The following is a 24,862-nucleotide window of genomic DNA, read 5'->3' as shown; positions in this document are numbered from 1 at the left end:
TGGGGACTAGACTTCTAAGGCGCAGAAACCCGTCGTTGACTTGTTGTACTCGCCGCCGTTCTCGTGCGTTTCGCCGGGCGACCATGTACGGTTCCTTCGGCTTGACAAGCGTCTTTCCCCCGCCGAGAAAAGCACCCCGCATCGGTCCACTAGTCTGAACCAAGTTCTCCAAATGCGCGATTTGGGGATGGTGTTGTTGGTGGTAATATTGCGACTGAAACGCCGCGTTTTCGTAATGTTCAAAACATCGCACATTTTGAAAAGCCGCAGCACTAGTGTTGATGTCAGAAGCGTTCGCCAGAGGGGCAAATATGTTGACGTCCATTCTGAAGGTTTAAAGTAGACGCCACGCCGCGTGTGTTGCGTATGATAAAAAGAATCTCTACAGAACGCTCGAAAAGCCGTGTTTCCTCAAAGGGAATTAAATCTGACTCTATCCCTTCCAGCACCTTTTTGTACGGCTTACGTTCACATATAAAAGGAACACGTGATAGGAAATACGCAAGGAAAAGGAACAAAAAGAGGGAAATCAAAAACGTTGGCTAGGAGGACATAATCATAAAAAATACGGCCAACTCTCAATATAACGTTATATCCAGATATCTGTCGTTTACCTTTTCGTTCAAATAGTTAGAATATAACAGAACAAGTAGTTTAACCGCAAACGCTACAATTACATCATTTTTCATTGTGTTCATTATCTGTATTTGTATATGTATCTATATAGCCGGTATAACCGCCATTCGGCGTAACACACCAGCTTCTATTATATTGGTAAGGATAAGGAAAATTCATTTTTGATTTTTCCCATTTTTCTTTATTTTCTTTAACGTCTTTTTCAGGTTTTGTATTTCATTGTCAGGGCTTTCTTGATGAAAGTAAACCACATGTAGTTTATACATTTGTGCCGTCATACAAATTCTTTAATTAAGACAAAGTAACGTTACCATCTCTGGACGATATTGCTCTACAAAAAAAGCGGAAATCGCAGAAGCGTGCACCGGAAGTGAGGACCCGCGCTCACACGAACGGAGCAGGTGGCGATAATTACTTAAGTATCAGTTATCAATTATGAGTTAATGACCCGCCCCGAGGTGTATATGGTGTCATAATTTTTTTTTAATGTTTTATTCAATAAAAAAAGCCTTCGCGGCACTCAGCTGAGCACTGAATTGTGGTTTCTGTACATTTTCGCTTTCATTAACACATTTGCATAAGTTATATTGCACTTTACACATTGCACGTACACCACTTAGAATAAAAAAGAACAATATTGTAAATACTGCACGTCTACTGGTGCGCAAGAGTCACTTTCTGTGAGAATCAGGTTGCAGCTTCGGAACTGTTCAACTGTTTAGTCACGTAGGGGATTGCACTTTTTGCAAAGCGGTCAGTTCTTGTTCTAACATTGTCAAGTTGGCTGCTCGACCGCGTTGAGCGCCCGCTGATATCACCCCGGCGTTGAGGGAACCACTGGCGTAAGTCTGCAGACTGCATGAGCTTCTTGGCGAATGCCAGACACAGGTGGTCTCGCCGTCTCTCTAGTGTGTCGAGGCCGAGAAGGTGGCAAGAGTCTATATTGGTTCTGACGGCTCGGCGTTGGACTTTCTCCATTGTTTGCGCTGCGCTTGCGTGAGTCCTGGGTGCCACACTGTCACCGCGTGTTCACACACAGGTCGAACGTAACATGTATAGATTGTTAACAGATCTTCTGCTTGCCTGGCCATGTGCTATAACCACCGAATAAAACCACAGAGTGAGCAAATATTTTCAAATCTATTCTAAACTACGCACAAAAAGTTCGGAAACTTAACTTTGGTCGATCATATCTCCGTTGTTTCTTGATCAATTTCAATGATTTATATATCATTGAAAAGCTTTTGTGATTTTCTTTCCCATGATACTTAACTTATTATTGTTGTAAATTAATACAACGAGCACCAGACCTGCTTATGCGAGCGAGTCTCATAAAAAAAGTGCCCAAATTACCCTACTAATGTAAAACGCTCAATTCAGTATTTTGTCTTTTGCTGGTAGCATGTGGCTTTTGTACGAGGGTGATGTGAAACTTGAACCAACAAAACACATTAATATGAAAGCCAAGGGTAGTCTTCATCCAAAAAAAAATGCGTAAAGGAGCCTCAGTTATGATGAGGGTGGCTTAATACTGACTACACAGCCCGGCACATCCTCCTCATGCTTGTCACCAGTTTTGGTACGCGGCCCCTGGCTATTCTTCCACAAGGAGTCGTCGCAGGTCGACCAGTGTTGTTCTGTTGATCACAACTGCATGCACAGCTCGCCCAAGCTGATCAGTGATCACAGAGTCTGAGACTGTGTTCAATTGTTGTTGAGATCTGGGCTGCAGGAGGGCCATTCTATCCTCTGTATTCCTGCATAGGTACTGGAGGTGGTCTGAAATGACTCTCACAGACTCATTCTGTATGGACGTGCACTATCATCTTGCAGAATGGTACCCGGTCTCATAATCATATTGCAGAGATAAGGATCTTGGAAATGTGACTGGATGGAGAACGGTGTCTCTATATCGACACATCGAAGTTGCTTAGGATGATTAGCCTGTTTTTTCCGCTGGCAGTTAGCGTTGTACTGCCTCACACTATAACACTGACCCCAACAAACAGTCAGTCTATCTGTGTAACAGTCAGCATAAGGTTCTCCTAGCCGCCCCAACACTTTAATTTACCCATCCAACAGTCGAAATAAACCTTCTCTTATCTGTAGCTGTGAACATAACATTCCACCACACACTGTTCCATTCACGATTTGGACGACACCACCACTAATGGGTTTGGCGCTGCGCTATAGGTGTTTGACACTATTATGGAAATTTGGGCACTTATTTTCTACAACCCACTCGCGTAAGCAGGCCTGGTGCTCGCTTCATTAGATTGCAATTATAATGAGTAGGGTATCATAGGAAAGGAAATTACACAGGCTTTCCAACGATATATAATACATTGAAATTGATAAAAAAGCAATGGAAATATGATCAATCAAAGTAAAGTTTCCAAACTTTTTGTGCGTAGTTTATTATCTATTATCATCATTCCTCCTTGCTGGGTGTCTGAATACTGTTTTCTTTCCGCCTGTTTAGATTTGACATGTATTGAAATGTTTTATTCTATTTTGTTATATGCTTACAAAATATTTGATTTATTCTAAGATAGTAAACATTTTTGGGAACAGACAAACATTATACGAAGGTAAACAAAAAAGATAACCCCCCCTCTACATAATGGAACGGTCGAACGGGTGTGTTATGGCGTCATAACACATGGGCAATGGAGGTTTCTGATTGGTCGACGCCATATGACTATGTGACAATGAGGTGTAATATAAAAGCATCGGGGATGAGGGTGTGTACTTTAACAGTATAAGTATACTTGTAATTATAAGGTTCTGTTCCTACATCACTAGCAAGCACAAACTTGCCTGCACAAGCTTTCAAGTCACATGTCATCAACCCCCCCCCCCCACATGCACACACCCAAGCATATCACTACTTATATGTATCTACCTATTCAACGTTCTTACATTTTTGCCATCATGATCATGATGTATAATAGGAATAGTCACAAGAGAAGGATGTAGATTATGATAAAAAAAAGATGAACGAAATCAGTGCCATAGATGAGGATGTAACACAAGGATAACGTTCCGAAAAACCGTGGCGCAGAAGAACTAGTCTGTATAACGCAAACTCCAGCTGTCCGGGGGTTTTATGTCCCCTACTTGGCCGGTTACGGGCGGCTGCTATAAGTGCGATTAAATCAGGCTACAAAAGAACGTGTTCTGATATTTCAACACATTCATCCACAAATGAATCTTCCTTGTCAACACTAACAAACCGAGTTGAAGAATGGTATTTATATTTGTATATTTATATCTATTGAGAATGAAAGAATTAATTGCAACGGGTCAGCCAAGGCAGCTCTCCCTGTTAACTAGCCTGGGTGCCATCCTATTTCTACCGGGGCTCCTACACTCGCTTCCCTCAAAAAATATTTTTTGAGGGAAGCGAGTGTAGGAGCCCCGGTAGAAATAGGATGGCACCCAGGCTACCTGTTAACGGCTGACTGACAAAAATACAGACGAAAATACAACTTGTAAACATAACCCGAAATAATAACAATATACTTTAGAATACAATTCATAATAATACATTATGAAACATGTTTGTACTTAAATTACTTTTTAAAGTTTAAAAACTTATAATGAGAACTTTAACTACAGGGAATGCCGTGCCATTTTTCAAGGTCATGCCTTAAAAAAAATCCTACTGTGGAGCATGCGCACTGATACCGGAAACACCTGCTCAGACATAATGGCATCGTGTTGAGAAGAGATCTATTTCCGGTGCCATATCCGGTCCATTACTGCCACAATCCTCGGCTTATTGTGCATGCAACGTTTGGAGATCGCCGCAAAAGAGACTTGCATGTTTCAGAATCAAGAAGTGGCGTCGCGGTGGCGTCGCGGTGACGTAGTGGCAGGGTATTTGACCCCAGAACCCAGAGGTACCGGGTTCGAATCCGGGGTTCCCTGATTTGTCCCGTTGACGTTGTGCCCTTGGGGAAGGCACTTTACGCGACTTTCTCCACTTCACTCAGGTGTAAATGAGTACCTTGCTTCAGTTAGGGACGTCCCTCGAATAGGACGTTAAATGGAGGTTCCGTGTTTGAGGAGAGCCACACCCCAAGCACGTAAAAAGAAGCCAACACACTTATCGAAAAGAGTAGGGGTGAGTGGATCATATAAATCTGTCCGGATATGCAGCTTGTACTCTTCACTACAAACCTGGTGTGTTACGCCTTGATGCGGTTTACCGGGTATGCAATACAAGCAAACAAACAAACTGAATCTCCTCTGCTTTCCTGCTTGCAGTGTACTATTAACTGATACACATGTACACTTGTACTTTTACGGTTTTGCGCACAGCTGCAGTATGCAACTAGCGTTATATCATTGGAGGATCTTACACTCAAAACTTGTAAAAACATGTTAGATCGTTATTATTCAAAACCATTAGCAAGGCAGTAAAAGACATGTGTGATAAGAAGAAGAGGACCATTGGAGATAAAGACAGAAAGGAAAGTCTATTCTGTAAAAAGGTAACTTTTCTGTAACGTTACATCTGTTTCGTCGCTTGCACCATCATGGAACTTTGAGCTCCATAGCCATGGGCATGGCTGCAGTACTGATATCTTCCGCTTGACGTCGTTTGCTCACATGAAGTTTCACCAAGACAGAGCCTTTGGTTTGTTAGGCTTGCTGCCCCGGGGAAAAATGGCTTCATGACACTTTCGCTGTCAAAAATGATCGATCACTCGCTTGTTGTGCCAAACAGGTGTCGCATACCAGTCACACCCCACCCCCTTTAATAACTGCCTAAGGCTCTTTATAAGCAGGTCTAGCTAGCCAGTCACTCTAGCCTCCATTGCAGGCTCTACCAGGCATTTTTGGGGGGCTTATAATACACTTTTTGCAGCCAGCCCGTAACCATCAGCCAGCCTGTAACCATCTTGCCGGTAGATGGTTACGGAGCTGCTAAGGAGGCATAGTCACGCCTCCTTTGATAACTGCCTCAGCCTCTCTTTGATAAGAAGGTCTAGCGATCTACTTAAAACCCAAGCTATGATACAAGTACTCATCTCTGAAACCAAGGACATTATACAGAAGCGCACATTGAAACGGAATTGTGAATGATTTTAATCGGCTGATATATCAGCATATTACGGGCAACATAAAATCAAGTGTCACGACGTTGATTGGCGGAACACCCAACATCCGGGACATTCGTAACCCAATTTTTAGCCTAAATAAGGAGACATACATCCAGTGCTATCCAAATGAACTGTATCGAAGGAAAAATATGAACGTTTTACATGTGTATATAGTGAAAGTTTGATATTTTTCATATTTATTAGAACTTTAGATCATGTAAACTGTACATTTTTTGTACATTTTCCTGACCCTTACCTTTGTCCTCATGACCTCAATTAAAAGCGGCCTGCAGGCCGATTTGAGCTCACATGAGTAGACAAAGCAAAAGTTCAAACAAACAAAGGTTTCTAGCTAAAAAAACGTATTTTTTCTATCGCCATCCCTCGATCCATATACTTGTAAACATGCTATTTTTGTTGTGTGTTTATGTGTCCCTGGTTCTTACTCCGTGAATACGCACTGTAAGTAACTCTCACCAGACACGCATTTCTGCCCCCGGGGGAAAAAGCATGGCTTCATTGACAGATTCGATGTCCAAAATAATAAAACACTTGCTTGCTGTGCCAAACAGGTGTCGCATGGTGGTCACTCCCCTTAAATAACTCCCTCAGGCTCTCTTTGATAAGTAGGTCTAACAAAACTCCGTACTTAAAACCACAGCTAAAATTAATCTCTCAAACCAAGAACATTATACAGAAGCAGAAACTAAAACGGAATTGTGAATGATTTTTAGTCGGCTGAGAAATTAACATATTCACAGACAATTAAATACATTTTCGTGACATTGATTGATTGGCTGAACACCCAACATACGGGACATTCGTTAATTCGTGGGCCAATGACGGGAGACAATGCCGACACAGACAACATTCCAACCGGAATTTAAATACTACGCTGCGAGCTACCGACCCTCTCTCAAATCGACTACTGCACTGCGAGAAAGGTAAGGATTTTTGTGTTGTTCTTGTAACTTCTTCTGACAGTAAAAATCGCCACGGCTGACCGGTAAAATGAAGCGACTAGACAGTTGACGAAAGGTTCTTGCTTGTCAACAAAACTACCTGTGTATGGTTATCTATGCTTTGTACCACAATATGCAAATGTAGGGACTAAACTAAACCAACTAAGTCTTCCTAGAGGCTTTAAATAGATCGTTGACCAGACGTTATATAGATACGTTTGAAGCACATATTTGTTCTTCTCATGGTTTACAAGAATGCCATTGTACGAACATTTAGGTGCATTTTTCAATCCCCCCCCCATCTCCATAATGTAGGTTAGGGTGTTGTTGAAAAATGCTCAACCTGCTTATTCGACCGTGGCAGCCTACCTATTTCATGTTAAGAAAAAAAAAACGCCACTATTTTACTTCAAAGCCACCGTGATTTTTTCTGCTTGGGTCATGCTCTGTGAATGATAGTGTTAGCTAGCTGTAGAGACCTATATTTACATAAATGTGCTGTTTAGCGTCCTTTAAAACAGGTGTCAGTTTTATTTGCATTCCAAGGTGGTGTCAAATTACATCCAGTATTTGTTTTTACCTAGATTCGGGACTATAAACTCCGTGTGACTGTTATCTGTGTAGTTTTATAGGAGGAAATTACCACCTGTGACTGCTATCTGTGTAGTTTTATAGGAGGAAATTACCACCTGTTTGGGTAAAGTTAGAGAGTATTGTAACAACTGAAGCGTTTTATGTGTCATGGCCCCTCTGTCGAGGTCACTCAGTCCCACTTGTAAACTCACCTAAACCAAGTCGCCCCGTGTTTGTACAAAAGCTTACCCGAAGCCATGTACAAATGATTTTAGATAGATGGTGGTTTCTTTTGCTGCAAGTTGTATGTTGAAAATGATAAACTTGTGATGTTTTTTGTCTGTAAAAGTGAATTTTATGTGAACAGAATTCCACCACGTTGTCCTAAGGCAAAACGTATATTGTACATATGGAGCCAAGAACTGGTCAAACCAGTTCTTGTCATTCTTCTCATTGTTTTGTTGTGGCTCCAATCCAGACCACAGTCTTAGGAAAAACAGACACGGTTGACTTATTGTCATTCAAATCTTGTCTCAGCTATCCCACATAAATTCCTAGTCTGTGAATTTTCTGGCTTTTCTTGATTTTGATTTACAAGACGGGTAAATATACTGAATTTTTATAACCTTTCCTATGTCTTCCACTCACTTGATGTGTAGTATTTAAACATCGTTAGTCGTTGCGATGATGAATATTAGACTTATCAAGTTGTAGAGATCTTTTAATCTTGTTATCTGGATAAAGTAAACAATGTTCAAAAGAATTCAATAGCTTAATATAAGATTCGGGGGTTGGTCAGGCGCTCCGACTGTCATCCATCATAATCTTCTTCAGTGACAGAACTGACAGGAAGGGTCAACACTAGTACACGAGCTGTAACTATAAAAACAGCTGTTGAACATGATAAAGTCATAGCTTCTCCTTCGTAGATTCTTTGAGGGGGGTTGATGTTGTCTAATGGTAGCCTCATTTACAGGCCCCCGCAAAGGTGTTTTTTTGGGAAGGGGGCGGCAGAAGGAAGAAAAAGAAGTTTATTGTGCGACAAATGGGCACAGTGTATGGCGATTTGTAGATACATAACAATTGGCTATTTCTAATATCTAACAATTCCAAAGAACTTATCTACAACATAAGTAACAGTATATATTCGATCTAATAAATGTACATTAAGGTCCCCCAGCAGATACAGTCCCCCAGCCAAAGAACCTGGCCCCGATAAGTTGAACATCGCGAATCAGCACTCCCCCCCCCCCCCCCCAAAAAAATAAAAAAATAAACGCCGGCGCTGCCCAAGCCTGGAAACCATACCATCGAGGGCTCCCCGATATCTCTACGGCGCTGGGATTGACCTTGCCCGCCCAGTCAGCTTAGTCCGCTCGGGGTTGGTTTACGGCCTTGGATTAGATTACGACGGGAGGCCGACAATGCTAGGGGAGACAGGTTGTCACACAATCGCCGTATGTAAATGTCACTGATATTCATACGTAGATCATGTTATGATTGTTGCTATGCTGAGACAGCACGGATCTTTAATCGTTACTTTATGCCTAACTTAAAGGAAGACGACCTGTATCAACAACAGTCATGGGACAAGATCAGTCTAAGCCACCAGGACCCAAACTTCCCAAGACCATCGGAGACAAGTTCTCGGATAAAGTGTTTCCGTTCGAGAACTTGGTGTTGGAAGGAGGAGGCGCTAAAGGAATCGCCTACATAGGAACTTGTAAGGTAAGATAACCAATCAAATATGAGTAACTATTTCTAGCGTAACCAATCAAGTGTTCACACTGTACTGCAGCTATAGGTGTCGCTGCTTACAGATGCGGTCCCAAACATAGAATGTTTATATACCCAAGGAAGAAATGAATTGTATAAGCTTGTACAAAACCTATTTCCCTACTTCATACATTTAAGTACTGTACACAAATTCATATTCCTAATACGACTAGACAAACCTCCCATTGAAAACATATCTGTTCTTTTATATCTGCTATATCCGAAAAGCGAGGAGAAATATAATTTATTTAAAGATAGTCATATTCTTTTTGTATCCGTTAACTGTACTTGTTACTTTGTTTTGTTGTGACCTGCACTTGGCCAAGTGTGGCAGAAATGTGCAATAAAGGTCTTCATTTATTCATTTAAACAAAATATTTACATGTATACAAAATAGTTAATACCGTGTTTACAATGTACCTGTTACTGCGGTCCCGAACGCAAAGAAGCGCACTACTAGTATATGCATAAATGTTATGTGTACAAAGAAAATTATAGAAGGGTGTCATACTGTTTTACATGTACTACATAGACGTAGCCTTTAGTACCAAGGGATAGATAAATACGTAGGATTTAATATTTGACATACCCATGCCGATGCAACCCCCCATCGCAGTTTTTTTCACAAGAAAATGACGGAAAGGAACGTTGCACAAAAACCAGACTACCCGTGACGTTTTTCTTCTGATCACCAGGTCCTAGAGGATGCCGGGATAATGGGTCAGATCAAACGGTTCGCCGGCACTAGCGCAGGCGCAATCACTGCCGCCCTCCTCGCCATCGGTATGACGTCACAAGAGTTGTTGGATGAACTGAGTGCACAGAACTTGCTGGAAGTCGTGTTAGGTACGTGGCAGTTGAATTATAGGTTCGAAAAATAATTTTGCACATCTGGACCAGGAAGAGAATTACAATTATTATACATCATGAAAAATGCCTTTAAGATGAAGAGATTTTTTCCGTAATAATGAATATGGAACGATAATGGTAAATACAAGATATGATGTGATTTTAACATAGGCATAACAGTTTCACGTACATGTTAGTTGAACTAAAAGAAATATTATAAGTTTATGCAGTTTAAGGTTCAATGCATGATCTTTCAAAGGAGTGAAAATCAATTACTAGTATGATAACCCTGAATGCGCATTTTTCGGTGGGTCATTACAATGATGTTGGCATTCTCATAACCGTCATTTCAATTATGAAATTTCCCCAGATACCCATTGTACATATTCCAGTGACGTAATTTCCGGTTTTGAATGACGTCATTTCCATTGTCCCCAGATACTCGTTGGACTAAGTCCAGCTGGATTCCCGGTATGCAGACCGTTGGCCGCCTCTGGGACGTCCTCAACGAAAGGGGCGCCTGCCCAGGAGAGAAGTTCTTGGAGTGGTTCGGAGACATCTTGGAGAGAAACTTGAAGAAGCGAGGCCTTCCTTTGGGCAAAGACGTCACATTTGACCAGGTACATGTATTCATATTCAAATAAAACGAAGTCTTTTGTTAAAGAAGTTTCCCAAAGAATTGTAGAACGAAACAAAACAATTTTCAAAGTGAATGATGTTTGTGTTTTTATGCATTTTTTCAATCGACTTGCAAATATATTCCATAATACTTATGAAAGTACAATCCATTTTTCTAGATCTACCATGTACTTGGTAAGGAGTTGTGCATCGTGGCTTACAACATGAACTACAACCGGGAGTCCTACTTCCACGTCAAGACCACGCCCGTTCTCAGGGTCCGGGAGGCAGTGCGCATGTCCATGTCAATCCCTGGTAAGATCCTCCATCTTGTTTTCTTTACATTAAACGAGTTTTTGGTGGATCGTTTCCTTAAACTTCATAATATAGTGGCGTCGCGGTGGTGCAGTGGCAGGATGTTGCCCCCAGAACCCAAAGGTATGCTGAGTTCGAATCCGGGGTTCCCTGATTTGTCCCGTTGACGTTGTGCCCCTAGGAAAGGCACTTAACATGACTTTCCTCACTTCACACAGGTGTAAATGAGTACCTACCTTCGGTTAGGGACGTCCCTCAGATAGGACGTTAAATGTTTGAGGAGAGTCACACCTTGAGCACGTTAAAGAACCCACCACACTTATCGAAAAGAGTAGGGGTCCTTCCCGGTGTGAGTGTTTCAATACCTACAGTCCTGAAGGGACCACTCTAAAAGATAAGTAATACTAGTGGAGCATATCAAACAAGTTCAAAACGTTTCATTGCAAAGTTGATAAATAATATCTAAAGCGTGTTTTTTCATTTCTTTTTTTAGTGGTGTTCCAGCCATATGAACTACAAAATCTCTTCACCTACATCGACGGTGGACTGGCGGCAAACTTCCCACTCTACGCATTCGACGGTAAGTACTAATATCACAAACTCTGCTATTCTTTTTGCGAAAGCAAAAGCCGGAGGCCTGACTTAAAGCTTGTCGTTTTTAAAGATACAATTTTAATGTTTTTTTATAGTTGTTTGATCAGTTAAAATGGTCAAAGAATGGTGCGACCATTAATAAGAACGTTTATGATAAATTCATATACCAGGATTTATCTCAATGGACTTGGATAGCAAGTACATATTGACATATGACAACCTCTGCATGGAATTAATAGAAAAGTATATTAAATAATACTTACGATATACATTCCTCAAATGATTGTAAAATCACATTCTCATCTCATACTGTTTACACTCATGTATTAGGTACATTAGCCTTATGGAACTGTAGTTGCATCGTGTGGCGCAATCGGTAGGGTGTTTTGCCCAGAACCGAAAGGTCCCGGGTTCGAAACCACTGCTATGCCCCTTGGGAAAGGCACTTTACACAACTTTCCTCACTCCATCCAGGTGTGAATGGGTAACTGACTTCAGTTGGGGAAGGTCGTATTGAAGTCACCTGCTGGCGCCGAATGGCAGCCGCCCAGACCCTTGCGATAGTTCCAAGTGCAAGTGTGGAGAAAAAATGTATCTGTTGTGTATTATGTGGTTGTAAACCATGCAGCAATTCAGCACTGGTAATTTCTGACCAATAAACCATTATTATTATTAAAGTTATGTACCTGTAGATGCCATACTTTGTGCCTTGTACAATGGTTGTACAATAAACTTACTATCATGTTTAGGTTGGTACCTGTCCATGGGTAAGGACGACACCTTCTACAAGCGCCTGACGTCATTAAAGGACGACGAGGAGCATGACCACTTGCGCAGGGTGTTCTACCCCGAGTACCGATGGGAACGATTTGAGAACCAAGACCCAACGCGCTTTGACAAAACACTCGGCATTCTAATCGTAAGTTTATATTTTACTACGTTTTTTTTCGATCTTCAGTATTAGTTATTACACGTCTCACTGAAAATTGTGGCCGGAGTTTTTGTAGGCTCGCCAAACTAAGGGGATCATCGTACGGCACGATTTTACGTGGTTTTAAAATACTCAAAGTATGAAGTTATTACCCAAATGTACTGAACAAATTAGTAGATGTCACTACCATAAGATTTCAGCATTTCTTCCATGTCCATTTTTTTGGCTCTAATATTGCGTTGGTTGCCTTTAACCACAGTTTACCAATGGCTATGTCTTATTTTAATACATCCCGAGGTTTTCAGTTATTTCATTCTGGTGCAACCTTGTTTGAAAAGGTTGATGGGTTCCACGGTAACATGTATTTTGATAAATAGTGAAGTTTTATGCCATATAAATTTATACTTAGCTACGTTTTTTTTCGATCTTTAGTATTAGTTAGTTGATGACAGAAAAGAAATTTGTACTATTTGACCATCTCTTAGCAACTAAGTCAGCATAGGCAGTATGCAATATCGTTGTTTTTAATTTTAAATGGTACATAATTGTACTGAGTAGAGCAATAGAAGTAAAACATCAATTGTAAGACCATAGCATGTTCAGGACAAAGGATACAAAAACGGAAGTTCTGTTGCAGTACCAAGGTCCCACGTCAGGGGGCCCAAAATTGACCTTGATCTTGCCCGATACCTAGTCATGCACGTACTAAAAATGATCAGAATCCATCCAGAGGTTCTTGAGTTATGCTGACAACAAGTATCCGGAAATACAAACAAGCAAACAAACAGACAAGCAGACACATAGACAGACAGACCCAAATCAACACTCCTTTTTAAAGGTAAAGATCCCACCATTTTGCTCATGTCACAATGTAACGGAATTTTACATTTTCCCTTTGTTCAGTTTTCCAACTCAGACCGGGAGGTGTACCAGGATCAGTTTGAGGAGCGTCTGAGGTACCTGATGAATAAAGACCTAAGCTTCAAAAAGATAAGACCTGATACAGAGAAGGCCAGGTAACTTCCTTGTTCCTTTGTACTATTTAATAGTATGTTTAAACATAAGCCTTTATTTCACGCAGTCATCATTTCGGCGTGGTTACATGGGGTCCTTAACTCTCTCCTTTCATTCAAACTTGTACTTTTAGTAATAAAAGTTTGTCAGACGTGTACTGGCTTTTGATATAAAATCCTCCATGTTAGACGCCCCCTCCTATTTTGATTGTGAGTTTGACAACCGACAGTGATAGAGAGACCCATACGTAAAATTTCTAACAAATTCCATTTTTGGAAGGCTGAAAGTTTTGTTTGTGACATTTATCTATTAATTTTCATGTAGTACGTTTCAGGGTAAGCATGTCCTGAAAATTTCAGTTTCCTACGACATTAGGTAGGCAGAAACTTAAGAGCAGCTGTCTGTAAAAACCAAGCAAAATGAGGAAAAAGTGGCCAAGTTCAAAAAATGAAATTTTCTTAGATTTTGTGTGGTGGTAGGGTCTTGGCCCAAACCTACAAAAATGGGAAAGTTTTGGGTCGGAGGTTACCAGTTGCCATGGCAACGGCCATTTTTCAAAATGGCGGATTTTCGCCTTGTGAAGGCCTCTCTCTCGCTCAAAATGGACCATCTTTGGCCTACTGTAACGCCCACAAATGAACAGAAATGTTGCTGCCTCTAACACATTATATCATCCATATCTTAACAAGACAAATGATGTAAAGTGTTGCTCGAAATGTTTTGGCAGTGAGATGCAACAAACGTTTAAAGATGACCTGTTTTTGTAAAATTTCAAAATTGACAAAACGCCATTTTTTGGACGTTTTTAGCAAGCAATACCTCCTTAAAAGGCACTTCAAATTTGTTGATTTTTTGCACAACTCTAGTTTAGACTTTTATAAATATCATATCAAAAAAGATGTTTGGGTTCTCAATGGGGCGGGCCACAGTGACCCAGAGACTAAGCCATTTTTTCCATTGTAGCAGAATTTCAACCACAGAATTGAAGGTGAAATAAACATGTGAAACTTGGTGATTGAGATAAGAATGACTTTTCTTTAACTTTTTTATGCTGCAAGAAACCTGCCTGGCACTTAGAAAAGTATTTTGTAACAGTTGACGGTTGGTTGCCATGGCAACGGTCATCTTTGTTGTTAATGATGGATTTTCACATGGTTGTATTAGGAAAACATCCCTACCTGCTGATTGCACTGGAGATATGGACATAACTTCTATATTTCCATATAGCATGGTTTTCAACGTTTCATAGACCAAAAGTTCAAGATCAAGCATTAAGATTACGAGGGTGTACTAGGGGGTTATCAGAACCAATGAAATCAGAATTTTCATCTTGCTAAATTTTAGTCATTTTTAAGGGGCTTCCATCATTGGCAATGTTGATGAATGGTTTTACCATTGTTGGAGAGAGGAACATCTATTGAGTCAACAACTAACATTGTTTTATTGGGACACGCATAACGGGAGCCGTGACTTAAGGGTCTCTGTGTGTATTTTTCGTGTTTTGAAACTGACACGAAATAAGTGAGGTAATCACGTCTCACTACGGTGTGAGCTATGGCCATCTTTGTGTCGCTGTATGAAAATCACGGATAGATGCCATGAAATGCTTACAATGATTAAAACTGTTAATTAGGGAACTACATGGGGTTTATAGGGACACTTGAAATAGAATAAAGCTGTTTTTTTCTATTATTCTCTAAGACATCAATCACTAAGTTACTTACTCAATCATTTTGTGTATTCACTATGTGGTACATAAAGACAAAGGGTCCGCATGCATTGGGATTATCATGACTCCACATACCAGGAGTATAATACCGTATAGTTGAAAACATTGATAAAGATAAAAGAACTAAGGCGCATTGCGGAACACTTCTGTTTACCACTTCCTATGTTAAGATTGACCTCTTACGTACATCCACTGGAGAATATTGTAGACACATTTTAGACGTTTAATCTTTGGATAGTTTTGTGAATACTTTCTGTATCTGTGCTGATTTTGACCTACAACTTGCTACTGCAGGTCAACCTATAGCTGAACTAGAATTTTAGGCCTTTCTTAAATCAGTGGCTTTTAGTTTCTAAAATAGTAAAAAAAACTGTATATTGTTGATATGATACACGTAAAAAATTCTGAAGGCACTCATCACTGAGGTACTCGGATATCGGATATACAATTTTTTGTTTCGCAATGCCGTTTCCCTCAAATTCATTGTGACAGAATGCATAAAAAAAGTATGCAGTAAATATAGAATGATTGTATAAAAAGAAATCTTAACTTTATTAGCATTAAAAGTCAAATCAAAGTATAGTCCCTGACAAAAATACAAGGCCCCTCTTAAGCTCAGTTCATTAACTTTGTTTTAATGAGCTATTGGTTAAAAGTACTACTTCGTCTTCAATTTTATGATGGTCTACCCATTATAATTTTAAAATTGTATAAAAAAATCTTAAAAACAACTGTCCCCGCATCTGGATGTATCATATCAGATGCATAGCGTCCTACTACTCCCCTTTTTTGTCAGTGGGAGTTGCAGAAGGTCAAATACTTAACTGTGCGCATAACTATGACATTTACATGTACCTTGTGAATATCCGTCATTAAGTATGGCCGTTTCACATTTATATAATGATATAGATGTAAGAAATAATGTTATGTAATCATATACTTAAACAATATTGTTTGGAGGCAAATTACAATTGATATTTATAAGGGTATTAAGGGAGGCTATGATTATCTGTAAGTGTATGTATTGTGTGCTGCACATATACACATTGTCCCGGTTTTTATTTGGCTTTGGTTGTGATCCATGTATGTCCATATTCTGTTAGTAGTTGTATTGGTAATTCATTTTGGAAAACCAATTAAGAGAGAAAATAAAAGAATGGCTGTTGCCATGGCAATCAGCAATCAACTGTTATAAAAAATTAGAAGTGCCAGGTAGGTTCCTTGCAGCATAAAGGATTTTAAAAAATCATCTTATCATCTCAAGTTCCACCTTGCCAATCCTGAAGACGAACCAATTTTGAACCTTTGAAAGACTGTTACCATGGTAACCAGCTGTCGGTCCTGAAGAAACCTACTTTCCTAAGTGATAGGTAGGTTTCTTGGTTACATGAAAAAACGTCAGATTTCATTTTCTTTACATATATAGCAAAGCTATGGATGTTTTCCTCCTACAACAATGTGAACATCCACCATTAAGAACAAATATGGCCGTTGCCATGGCAACCAGCAGTCAATTGTTACAAAATACTTTTCTATGTGCCATGCATTCATCAATTTTGCCCATGATGGAAGAAAAAGCCCCTTAAAAATGACTAGAATTTAGCAAGATGAAAATTCTGATTTCATTGGTTCTGATAACCCCCTAGTACACCCTCTTAATCTTTATGCTTGATCTTGAACTTTTGGTCAATGAAACTTTGAAAACCATGCTATATTGAAATATAAAAGTTATGTCCATATCTTCAGTGCAATCAGCAGGTAGGGATGTTTTCCTAATACAACCATGTGAAAATCCATCATTAACAACAAAGATGACCGTTGCCATGGCAACCAACCGTCAACTGTTACAAAATACTTTTCTAAGTGCCAGGCAGGTTTCTTGCAGCATAAAAAAGTTAAAGAAAAGTCATTCTTATCTCAATCACCAAGTTTCACATGTTTATTTCACCTTCAATTCTGTGGTTGAAATTCTGCTACAATGGAAAAAATGGCTTAGTCTCTGGGTCACTGTGGCCCGCCCCATTGAGAACCCAAACATCTTTTTTGATATGATATTTATAAAAGTCTAAACTAGAGTTGTGCAAAAAATCAACAAATTTGAAGTGCCTTTTAAGGAGGTATTGCTTGCTAAAAACGTCCAAAAAATGGCGTTTTGTCAATTTTGAAATTTTACAAAAACAGGTCATCTTTAAACGTTTGTTGCATCTCACTGCCAAAACATTTCGAGCAACACTTTACATCATTTGTCTTGTTAAGATATGGATGATATAATGTGTTAGAGGCAGCAACATTTCTGTTCATTTGTGGGCGTTACAGTAGGCCAAAGATGGTCCATTTTGAGCGAGAGAGAGGCCTTCACAAGGCGAAAATCCGCCATTTTGAAAAATGGCCGTTGCCATGGCAACTGGTAACCTCCGACCCAAAACTTTCCCATTTTTGTAGGTTTGGGCCAAGACCCTACCACCACACAAAATCTAAGAAAATTTCATTTTTTGAACTTGGCCACCTTATGCTTGGTTTTTACAGACAGCTGCTCTTAAGTCCTCAATCAGGTTTCCCATGGCATGTTTTGCCCCAATCGTCAATCATTGAAGTGAAAAATGGCCCCAAGACAGTCAAAGTTGCAGAACACAGTATTTCTCCGCGACCCCCGGGGGTCTATGACGCTGGTAGAAAATGTAGTGCGGCCCAAACTCTTAAAGACTGGGTAGAAAGTTGCATGTGAGAGGCATCTATGTGTAAACCGTGCTGTGTGGTATAGAAATATGTCGGCTTTTAGACTGTAGGATTTGGATGGTGAACCTTTCCGCTTTGTGTACAAATGCGCCATCTTGTGAACCGCCTCACGGAGTCAGTCGGCTGCAGTTCAGTGACCTATCCCAGAGCGCTGTTTCAAAGTGGGCGTGAGGAGCCGATACGCCGACAGAATTTTTTTGATTTTTAGTTATTTCTAGGTTGTACCCTAAACTCAAACATATTCCTTTTTCGAATTTCTCAAGAGCACCACAATATAATTTTTACGGCGTCGAGGCCAGTCACCTTGCGGCCCTTAAATGAGTCCTAAAGTCCAGAGGGGGGAGTTATTTTCCAATAGATGATAATTTCAGGAAGTAAAAATAAATACTTTTTACAGTATACGATAAAGTACCCACTAGTCCAATGCACATCAAAAAGGATTCAGTATTTTACCGAATTCCCCAGATGACCGTCTATTTTCTGCATAATTAAATTATACAACCTCAGCCTATGACTTATTACAATGTGCCTGACAAGGCCTGACAAAAGTTAGGTTACAAAAAGAATGTCAGGGTGGTTAAGAAAAACCCGTCTTGCATTGTGTTCTTTTATATCTTATCAACAATTGGCATTCTTATTGTGCTTAACCCCCCTCATCTATGACAAAAATGCTCACCATCAAAGATGTATGTTTACACATAGGGAATACACGGGTAGCTAGGTCTGCAAGGGTTTAGCGAGTATCATATTGTTAAAAAAAACACCTTGTGTAATTCACCATGAGCAAAATTCGGTAAATAGTTGGATGATTATGTATATTTTCATTTGATACATAATCTAGTGGAAAATAACACCGCCTTCTGGAGTTTAGGACTCCTTTAACTATGAAAATCCCCATAGGCCGAAAACTGTGTTATGCTACCTTAATAAGAATCTACATTTTCACAGGAATTTTACCAAGCAGTACGGAGAGCAGCGCAGCGAAAGGGATGCCGGGATCAAGTCGTTCGAGACTCTGGTCGATGATCGGATGCGGAAGCTGATCGAACTGATTGCCGGTCCTGACGTCATGGATGACGTGGACGGCGGCACGATTGATGTTCCTGAAACTCCAACTATGATGGCAGCGGTAAGTCAAAGACCAATCCCGTTCCGACTTCCCATACACTCTATAGCTAAGGTCTATACATCTGCATATAACATATGTTTTATTATGCAAATGTAACATTATGTAAAAATAGAAATCTACCTGGCAACCTTGTAGGTTCAACCATCCAATGTGCGTGTGGTGGACAACATATGGGTGCAAACACGATTTTCTAATAACATATAGCCACAGCTAATTGCAACTGTTCTAAGCTTACCCATACCCACAGGCCAATGCGCACAAAACGGCATTGGAGCATTGGAAAAATACTTCGTGCTTTAAAGTGTCGAGATATGAAAACATTAACAAGGTCACTATGCTTATTCATTCGACTTGTCCATTTAGGCAAGAGTCCGGGGCTGGTTTAAGATTGTTTACATGCATGTTACATGTTACATGCAATTTTATGGTACCTGTTTTCTTTTCAAGTACGTGACAGCCTGCCTACCTGCCTACGTGCACAGGCCAGAAACTGGCCCCTTGCTTTCCAGGTGGATCCTCCAAGAAGTCCTGTCCCTTGCTCTAGCCTCTGCTTCCTGAATGTTTAACCCAGTGTCCTTCACGATCTGGTCTTTCCATCTCTTGGGTGGTCTCCCCGGGGTCTGGGGGTGGCGAACTCCTGACTATAAGGCTTTGTAGACTAATGTTTGTGAGGGTCGTCTTACAACATGTCCAAACCACCTCAGCCTTCTTGTCTTTACCATTTCCACGATGGTCTTTTTCGCCCCGAGTTTGGCTCTGATTTCAACATATGTTGCGTTTCCGTAATATTGGTCCTTGCGTACATATTCTTTCCTCATTGATTTCTTTAAGATTGCGTTTTTCATGTCGTATATTGGTAAGAATAATTGTTCACAATGTTTCAACAGTACCTAAACGTAATAGGTACTGTTGAATAAAAAAATGCATGGCCCCGCTTTAAGTTTCTTACATTTATGCCATATGTTTTGCCAGGATGAAGGATTTCCAGTACCGTCAGCAGCACCCCCGATGGTGGCTATGGAGGTGCCAGATGAACCCAGGATCACAATCGATGAAGCAAGGCGACACTTTTTCGAGGTATGTCACAACAACGGTTTCTGTTCTGAGGCGTTATAGATAGATATATCTATTTTATAGATACTTTCACGGCCAGTGTTCTGATGAGCTTTCACTACTTGTCCCACCACAGAGAATTTTTCAGCGTGCTACCAGGTTCTCCTCTGATTCACACCACTATACTGTACAACTACCAGCCTCTAAGTCTTTCTACAGTAACAGCTTTTTTCCACGAACTGCAAAACTCTGGAATTCCCTCCCAGCCCACTGCTTTCCCCCTGAATACAACCTACAAACCTTCAAAACAAACACACACCGCTGTCTCTCACCTATGCCACATTAGTTCAATTAGTTCAATGCCGAGAAGTGGCCTCTTACGGCCTTGCATTGAGCGAGATCGTTAAAAAAAGGCATTGTAATTCATAAGCATATCATATTAGTTTCGGCTATTGTCACTTGCTTAGACCTCCATGAATTTTTTATCGTAGATTGATAGTTGTCAATGTTTGGGAAGATTTAGAACTTCCGAGCTGTTTATATAGTAATCAAGTCTACCAACGTAGCACATGAAAATATACTATTCTACGTGCATATACATTTCTGTATAGCATATTGGCAACTCTCAACGCAACGTTGACGCTCAATGACAACATTTTTCTTCCTTTCCAGATCGTAAAAGAGGAGGACGTGAAAGCTATGCAGGCTCCTACTAAGGAGGCGGCATTCCAGGCGTTGTTCCTCGATGTCAACGGAAAGGTACACCTTAGTCGTTTAACCACAGTTTATCAATGGTTATGTCTTATTTTGATACATCCCGGGGTTGCACTATTCTATGTATTTTCTTTCTGGTGCAACCTTGCCTGAAAAAAAGATTGATGTGTTTTATGATAATATGCCTTTAGAGAAATGGTACAGTTTTATGTCATATAGATTGATACTTGGCAACGTGTAAAAATTGGTTTGAGATTGATGTAAACGTACATATTTGCATAAAGCTAAGTAATTTCATTTTGTTGTACCTGAAAATAGATTGAACGTTTTTTCCATTCTGTATGTTTACAGCCGGTACAACCGCCATTCGACTAGATAGTACCAATTTAGAATACAGACAGATTTTAAACAAGTTTGTTATGTCGTTACACAGTTGACGGTGGAAAGAGTGCTGAACATGTACGAAAACTACGCACCTCTACAAGTGGCCAAGAGAAGGGTCCTGGGTATGAGGTCTGTCAAGACTGCCGGACAGTATTACGGAACTCTCATGGACTTTGTTGGCAGCAAGAACCAAATTTCTGTAAGTGTCTAGTTACAAGTATGTGTCTTATGCCACACTCACTTACCATTTACCGTTGTAGGACGAGCGTATAAGGTCTCATTCATGAGTTTTTTTGCCTCATATTTAGGCTTATATTACGTGTTTTAAATGGGCGCGTTCGTAATGAAGATATGAAAAATGTTGCAATGTTTTTTTCATTCCATGTTGAGACCATTTACTTAAGATTGTGTAAACAAATTGACAATATGTTCACTACACACAATCTCTTTCGATAGCAATTACAAACTGCACTTGGCTACACCCCAAAAAAGTCATTTCCAGCTGTAAGCGCAGGACCGAATCACACACACTGCTCAGGCTATGTACTTCCGACCTCGCGCGCGGCTGCCAAGCTTTGCAGACAAGCTTTCGTCAGTTTGACGCTTGATATCAGCTGGACTAGCTAAAAGGAACTTTTACACCGATATAGACACACGTACATGCAGCCGTTTATTTTTTCGGGCACGGCCTCCTTTAGCGTACCCACTCGGAGTAATACAGGAATGAGACTTTAAGCCTCAACCACTGTCCTTTTAACGTGGCAGATCGAGCCCTAGCGTACAATGCTGACAATACAGGCCATAATGCAGTAATCAAGCAACAATTCCATAGAGATAGGCACAATCATTTACAGATTTTGGTAAAATGTATTGCAAAAATAATAAAATACTGATTATTGTTTACCTATTTGTTCACTGAAAAGTATCGTATTAATGCGTGCTAGAAGCGAGTGATTGTTTCATGAATATTCACGAACTCCTCTTATTCAATTTTCTAGGCCAAACGTTTATATGTGTATATACATTTGTACAGGAGGAGGACATAGACCGATGCATCGGGGTGGACGTGGACTATCTCTCTACAATGGACTTTGACATGACTCCCACGGACATGGAGTTTCTCATGGGTGTAAGTATTTTTTTTTTAGTTTCATTAAAAAATATAGCTCATCTATTCTTAAGCTTTATGTAAACCCAATACGATAATCACAATTGCGTTTGCATGGCGTTAACTATTAAATCATTTCATTAAAGCCAATTGGCTATTTCGTCTTTATTTTGCTTTTTATTTACATTTACAAAAATTAATGTGGATCTTTTAGATGAATGTAAAACCAACTTTATGATGAAAATCACCATGATCTTACACTTTTGTAGTGTTGCCTTCTGCCCCGCACAAAGGATTTCGTAAACGAAACAGTCCTTAAAGGCACCCAGAGCATTTTATGAGGCTTGAAAACAGGAAATATTCTAGTTGCTGTAATCTTTATGAAATTGACATTTAATGCCACTGTTTACCACATTTGCGCGTGGATTTCTTCTCAAAAGTGTCACAAAAAAGCTACATGGTGATCTTTTAGTTTCACGAGCCTAGTGTAAATAGACTGATTCCATAGCCCCGCCCACCTCCGTCAACACGTAGAAATGCAAAATTAAAACATAAAAAGGCAAATATTTGACGGACATGCAGTCACTCTCTCCTTGGTCGAACCGCTAATTGTGATGGACAGTCAGGATCAGTCTATTAGGGCTTGGATTTTCTATCAGTTCTCACCACGGATCCGGAACGACATCGTATCGATATGTAATGTTATAGTGTTATTGAAACTTACCATGTGTAGGAATGATTGGAAATTTGAGTTGTTTAATTAAAGTTTCAAGCCTCATAAAATGCTCTGGATGCCTTTAAGTACAATAGTACCTAAAAGCATCACTATTCTATTACGGCAAAGAAAAAAAACAATTCAAAGAAATAGAGAAGCAAATTGAATAGAAAATTTGAGACAATTAACATTTTGTTTTTCGATTTGCAGCAAGGAGCAACGGCGGCTGTCGCCTACATGACCGAGTATGTGGAGGGGAAAACTCTACCGAGCAGGAGTGTCCTGTCTCCTCCTCCTCCTCCCCCTCACTGATACTCACTGACAATGCACGAAATGGCCTCGGATCCGGAAATATCCGGACAGGAGAAACGGATTCCGGAACCTCAGATCCATGAATTGTAATAAAACAACACAAATTTACCTACATTAACCTACATATGCAAGTGGTACCCTAATGAGGTATAACACATGCAAGTTAATTCAGGTAAATTTGAGTTGTTTTAGTACAATACGGCCCCGTAACCGTCTGGATTCTTTCGGATCTGAGGTTCCGGATCCCGTTTTCCTGTCCGGATATGTCAGTATCCGAGGCCATTTCGTGCAATGTGATGTTCATTTCACGATGTCTTCTTTTTATATTAAACTGGTGGAGAATCTAGCTCCAGATACGTTACATCACATCTTTTAGTAAATGAGATGCAGAGCTTTTGGCTTATTCCCCATGTCTTGAAACTGTAAACAAATCTTGTGCTATATTTTACCAGCAGAATGTATTAAAAGCTTTTAATTCATTGGATTAAATGTACTCACGGTGATTGAAATTGGCATGATTTTATAATCAGACGTGATCTGTCAAACATATTTTTAATGATGTACTAAGATGGTCAATTACAAAGCGTATTTTTTAGATATTCTTCGGCAGTGGGAGGGGAGGTGTGCTGCGTTTCCGTAATATTGGTCCTTTGGTACATATTCAAGTCTCATTAATATCTTTAAGATTGCATGTTTGATGTCGTATTGGTAAGAATAATCGTGAATCATGTATTTTGTAAACATTGTTTCGGCTTGGTCAGTTTAGTATCGGTTAGTTAGAGGGATGGTTGTCCCAGGCAAGAGGGTCTTATTAGAATTGGAATAGATTGTTTTAATGTGGCTTTGGACCAATGCATGTTACATGTATGTATATTAAAATAACAAAAGAGCCATGCAATTATCTGGTATAGTTTACGTTCAGGGAGCTCTGCTTATCGAAGCTTTTTAGTCCTCTTGTTTAAGCCACATTTCAGTTCAATTTTAGGATTTGAATTAGTATATATGCTGATATGGTTGAGGAATGTAGGTAAATGGGTCATTTTGGCTGAAGTAATAAAACAATTTTAAACAAAACCAAGTCATTGTACTGATGTTCTTTGATGTCCTGGTAGAAAAATTAGAGAGAAAATGTCAACATTTTCAATCTTAACAAGTTTTCAGGTCAAAAGTGTCGGTGACTTAATTTTTGATTTATAGTTGAATTAACAACGTTATACACTTACCTGATGATGATATACAGTGATGCTGATATATATTGTCTGGTATAAATTGATCCTAAAAGAAGAAACTTGCATTTTTCTATAAAAATATAGAACAATAAATGAAACATACACATCTTTAACCATAATTGCCTCTGTATTGCCTTTTATAAAAGAATGATAATGGTATTCAGACATTATATTGCGATGATACATATTTCAATGTAACAGATTATACAATATACCTCACCAGGTTGCACATTCATTTGGTTATTCAGCATGTCATAAACAAATTTCGTTATCAAATCATTTCTCATCAACAAAAGATTCAGCAAAGAGTTTGGTATTGTCTTGTCGATATTTTTTTCCAATTTACATCTTTGCCTGTTATTTTCTTAGTCTAT

At 39.7% G+C, this 24,862-nt stretch overlaps 1 protein-coding gene across 1 annotated transcript; it reads left to right on the top strand.

Annotated features, from left to right (window-relative positions):
• The first annotated feature begins 6,595 nt into the window (after nt 1–6,595).
• On the top strand, nt 6,596–24,337 carry LOC136421405 (uncharacterized). Its single transcript, XM_066408671.1, has 14 exons — nt 6,596–6,691; nt 8,841–9,010; nt 9,754–9,904; nt 10,346–10,527; nt 10,705–10,840; nt 11,334–11,420; nt 12,184–12,353; nt 13,269–13,381; nt 18,793–18,973; nt 19,946–20,050; nt 20,699–20,785; nt 21,174–21,323; nt 22,158–22,253; nt 23,158–24,337. Exons 2-14 carry the CDS (start codon nt 8,867–8,869, stop codon nt 23,257–23,259), a joined length of 1,704 nt encoding a protein of 567 aa, XP_066264768.1. The 5' UTR covers nt 6,596–6,691; nt 8,841–8,866; the 3' UTR covers nt 23,260–24,337.
• Nucleotides 24,338–24,862: the final 525 nt, after the last annotated feature.

The sequence above is a fragment of the Branchiostoma lanceolatum genome, chromosome 16, assembly GCF_035083965.1.
Source record: "Branchiostoma lanceolatum isolate klBraLanc5 chromosome 16, klBraLanc5.hap2, whole genome shotgun sequence".
NCBI classification, from domain to species: Eukaryota; Metazoa; Chordata; class Leptocardii; order Amphioxiformes; family Branchiostomatidae; genus Branchiostoma; species Branchiostoma lanceolatum.
Note: the sequence above shows the minus strand (reverse complement) of the source record. Positions and strands in the feature narration are given on the sequence as shown.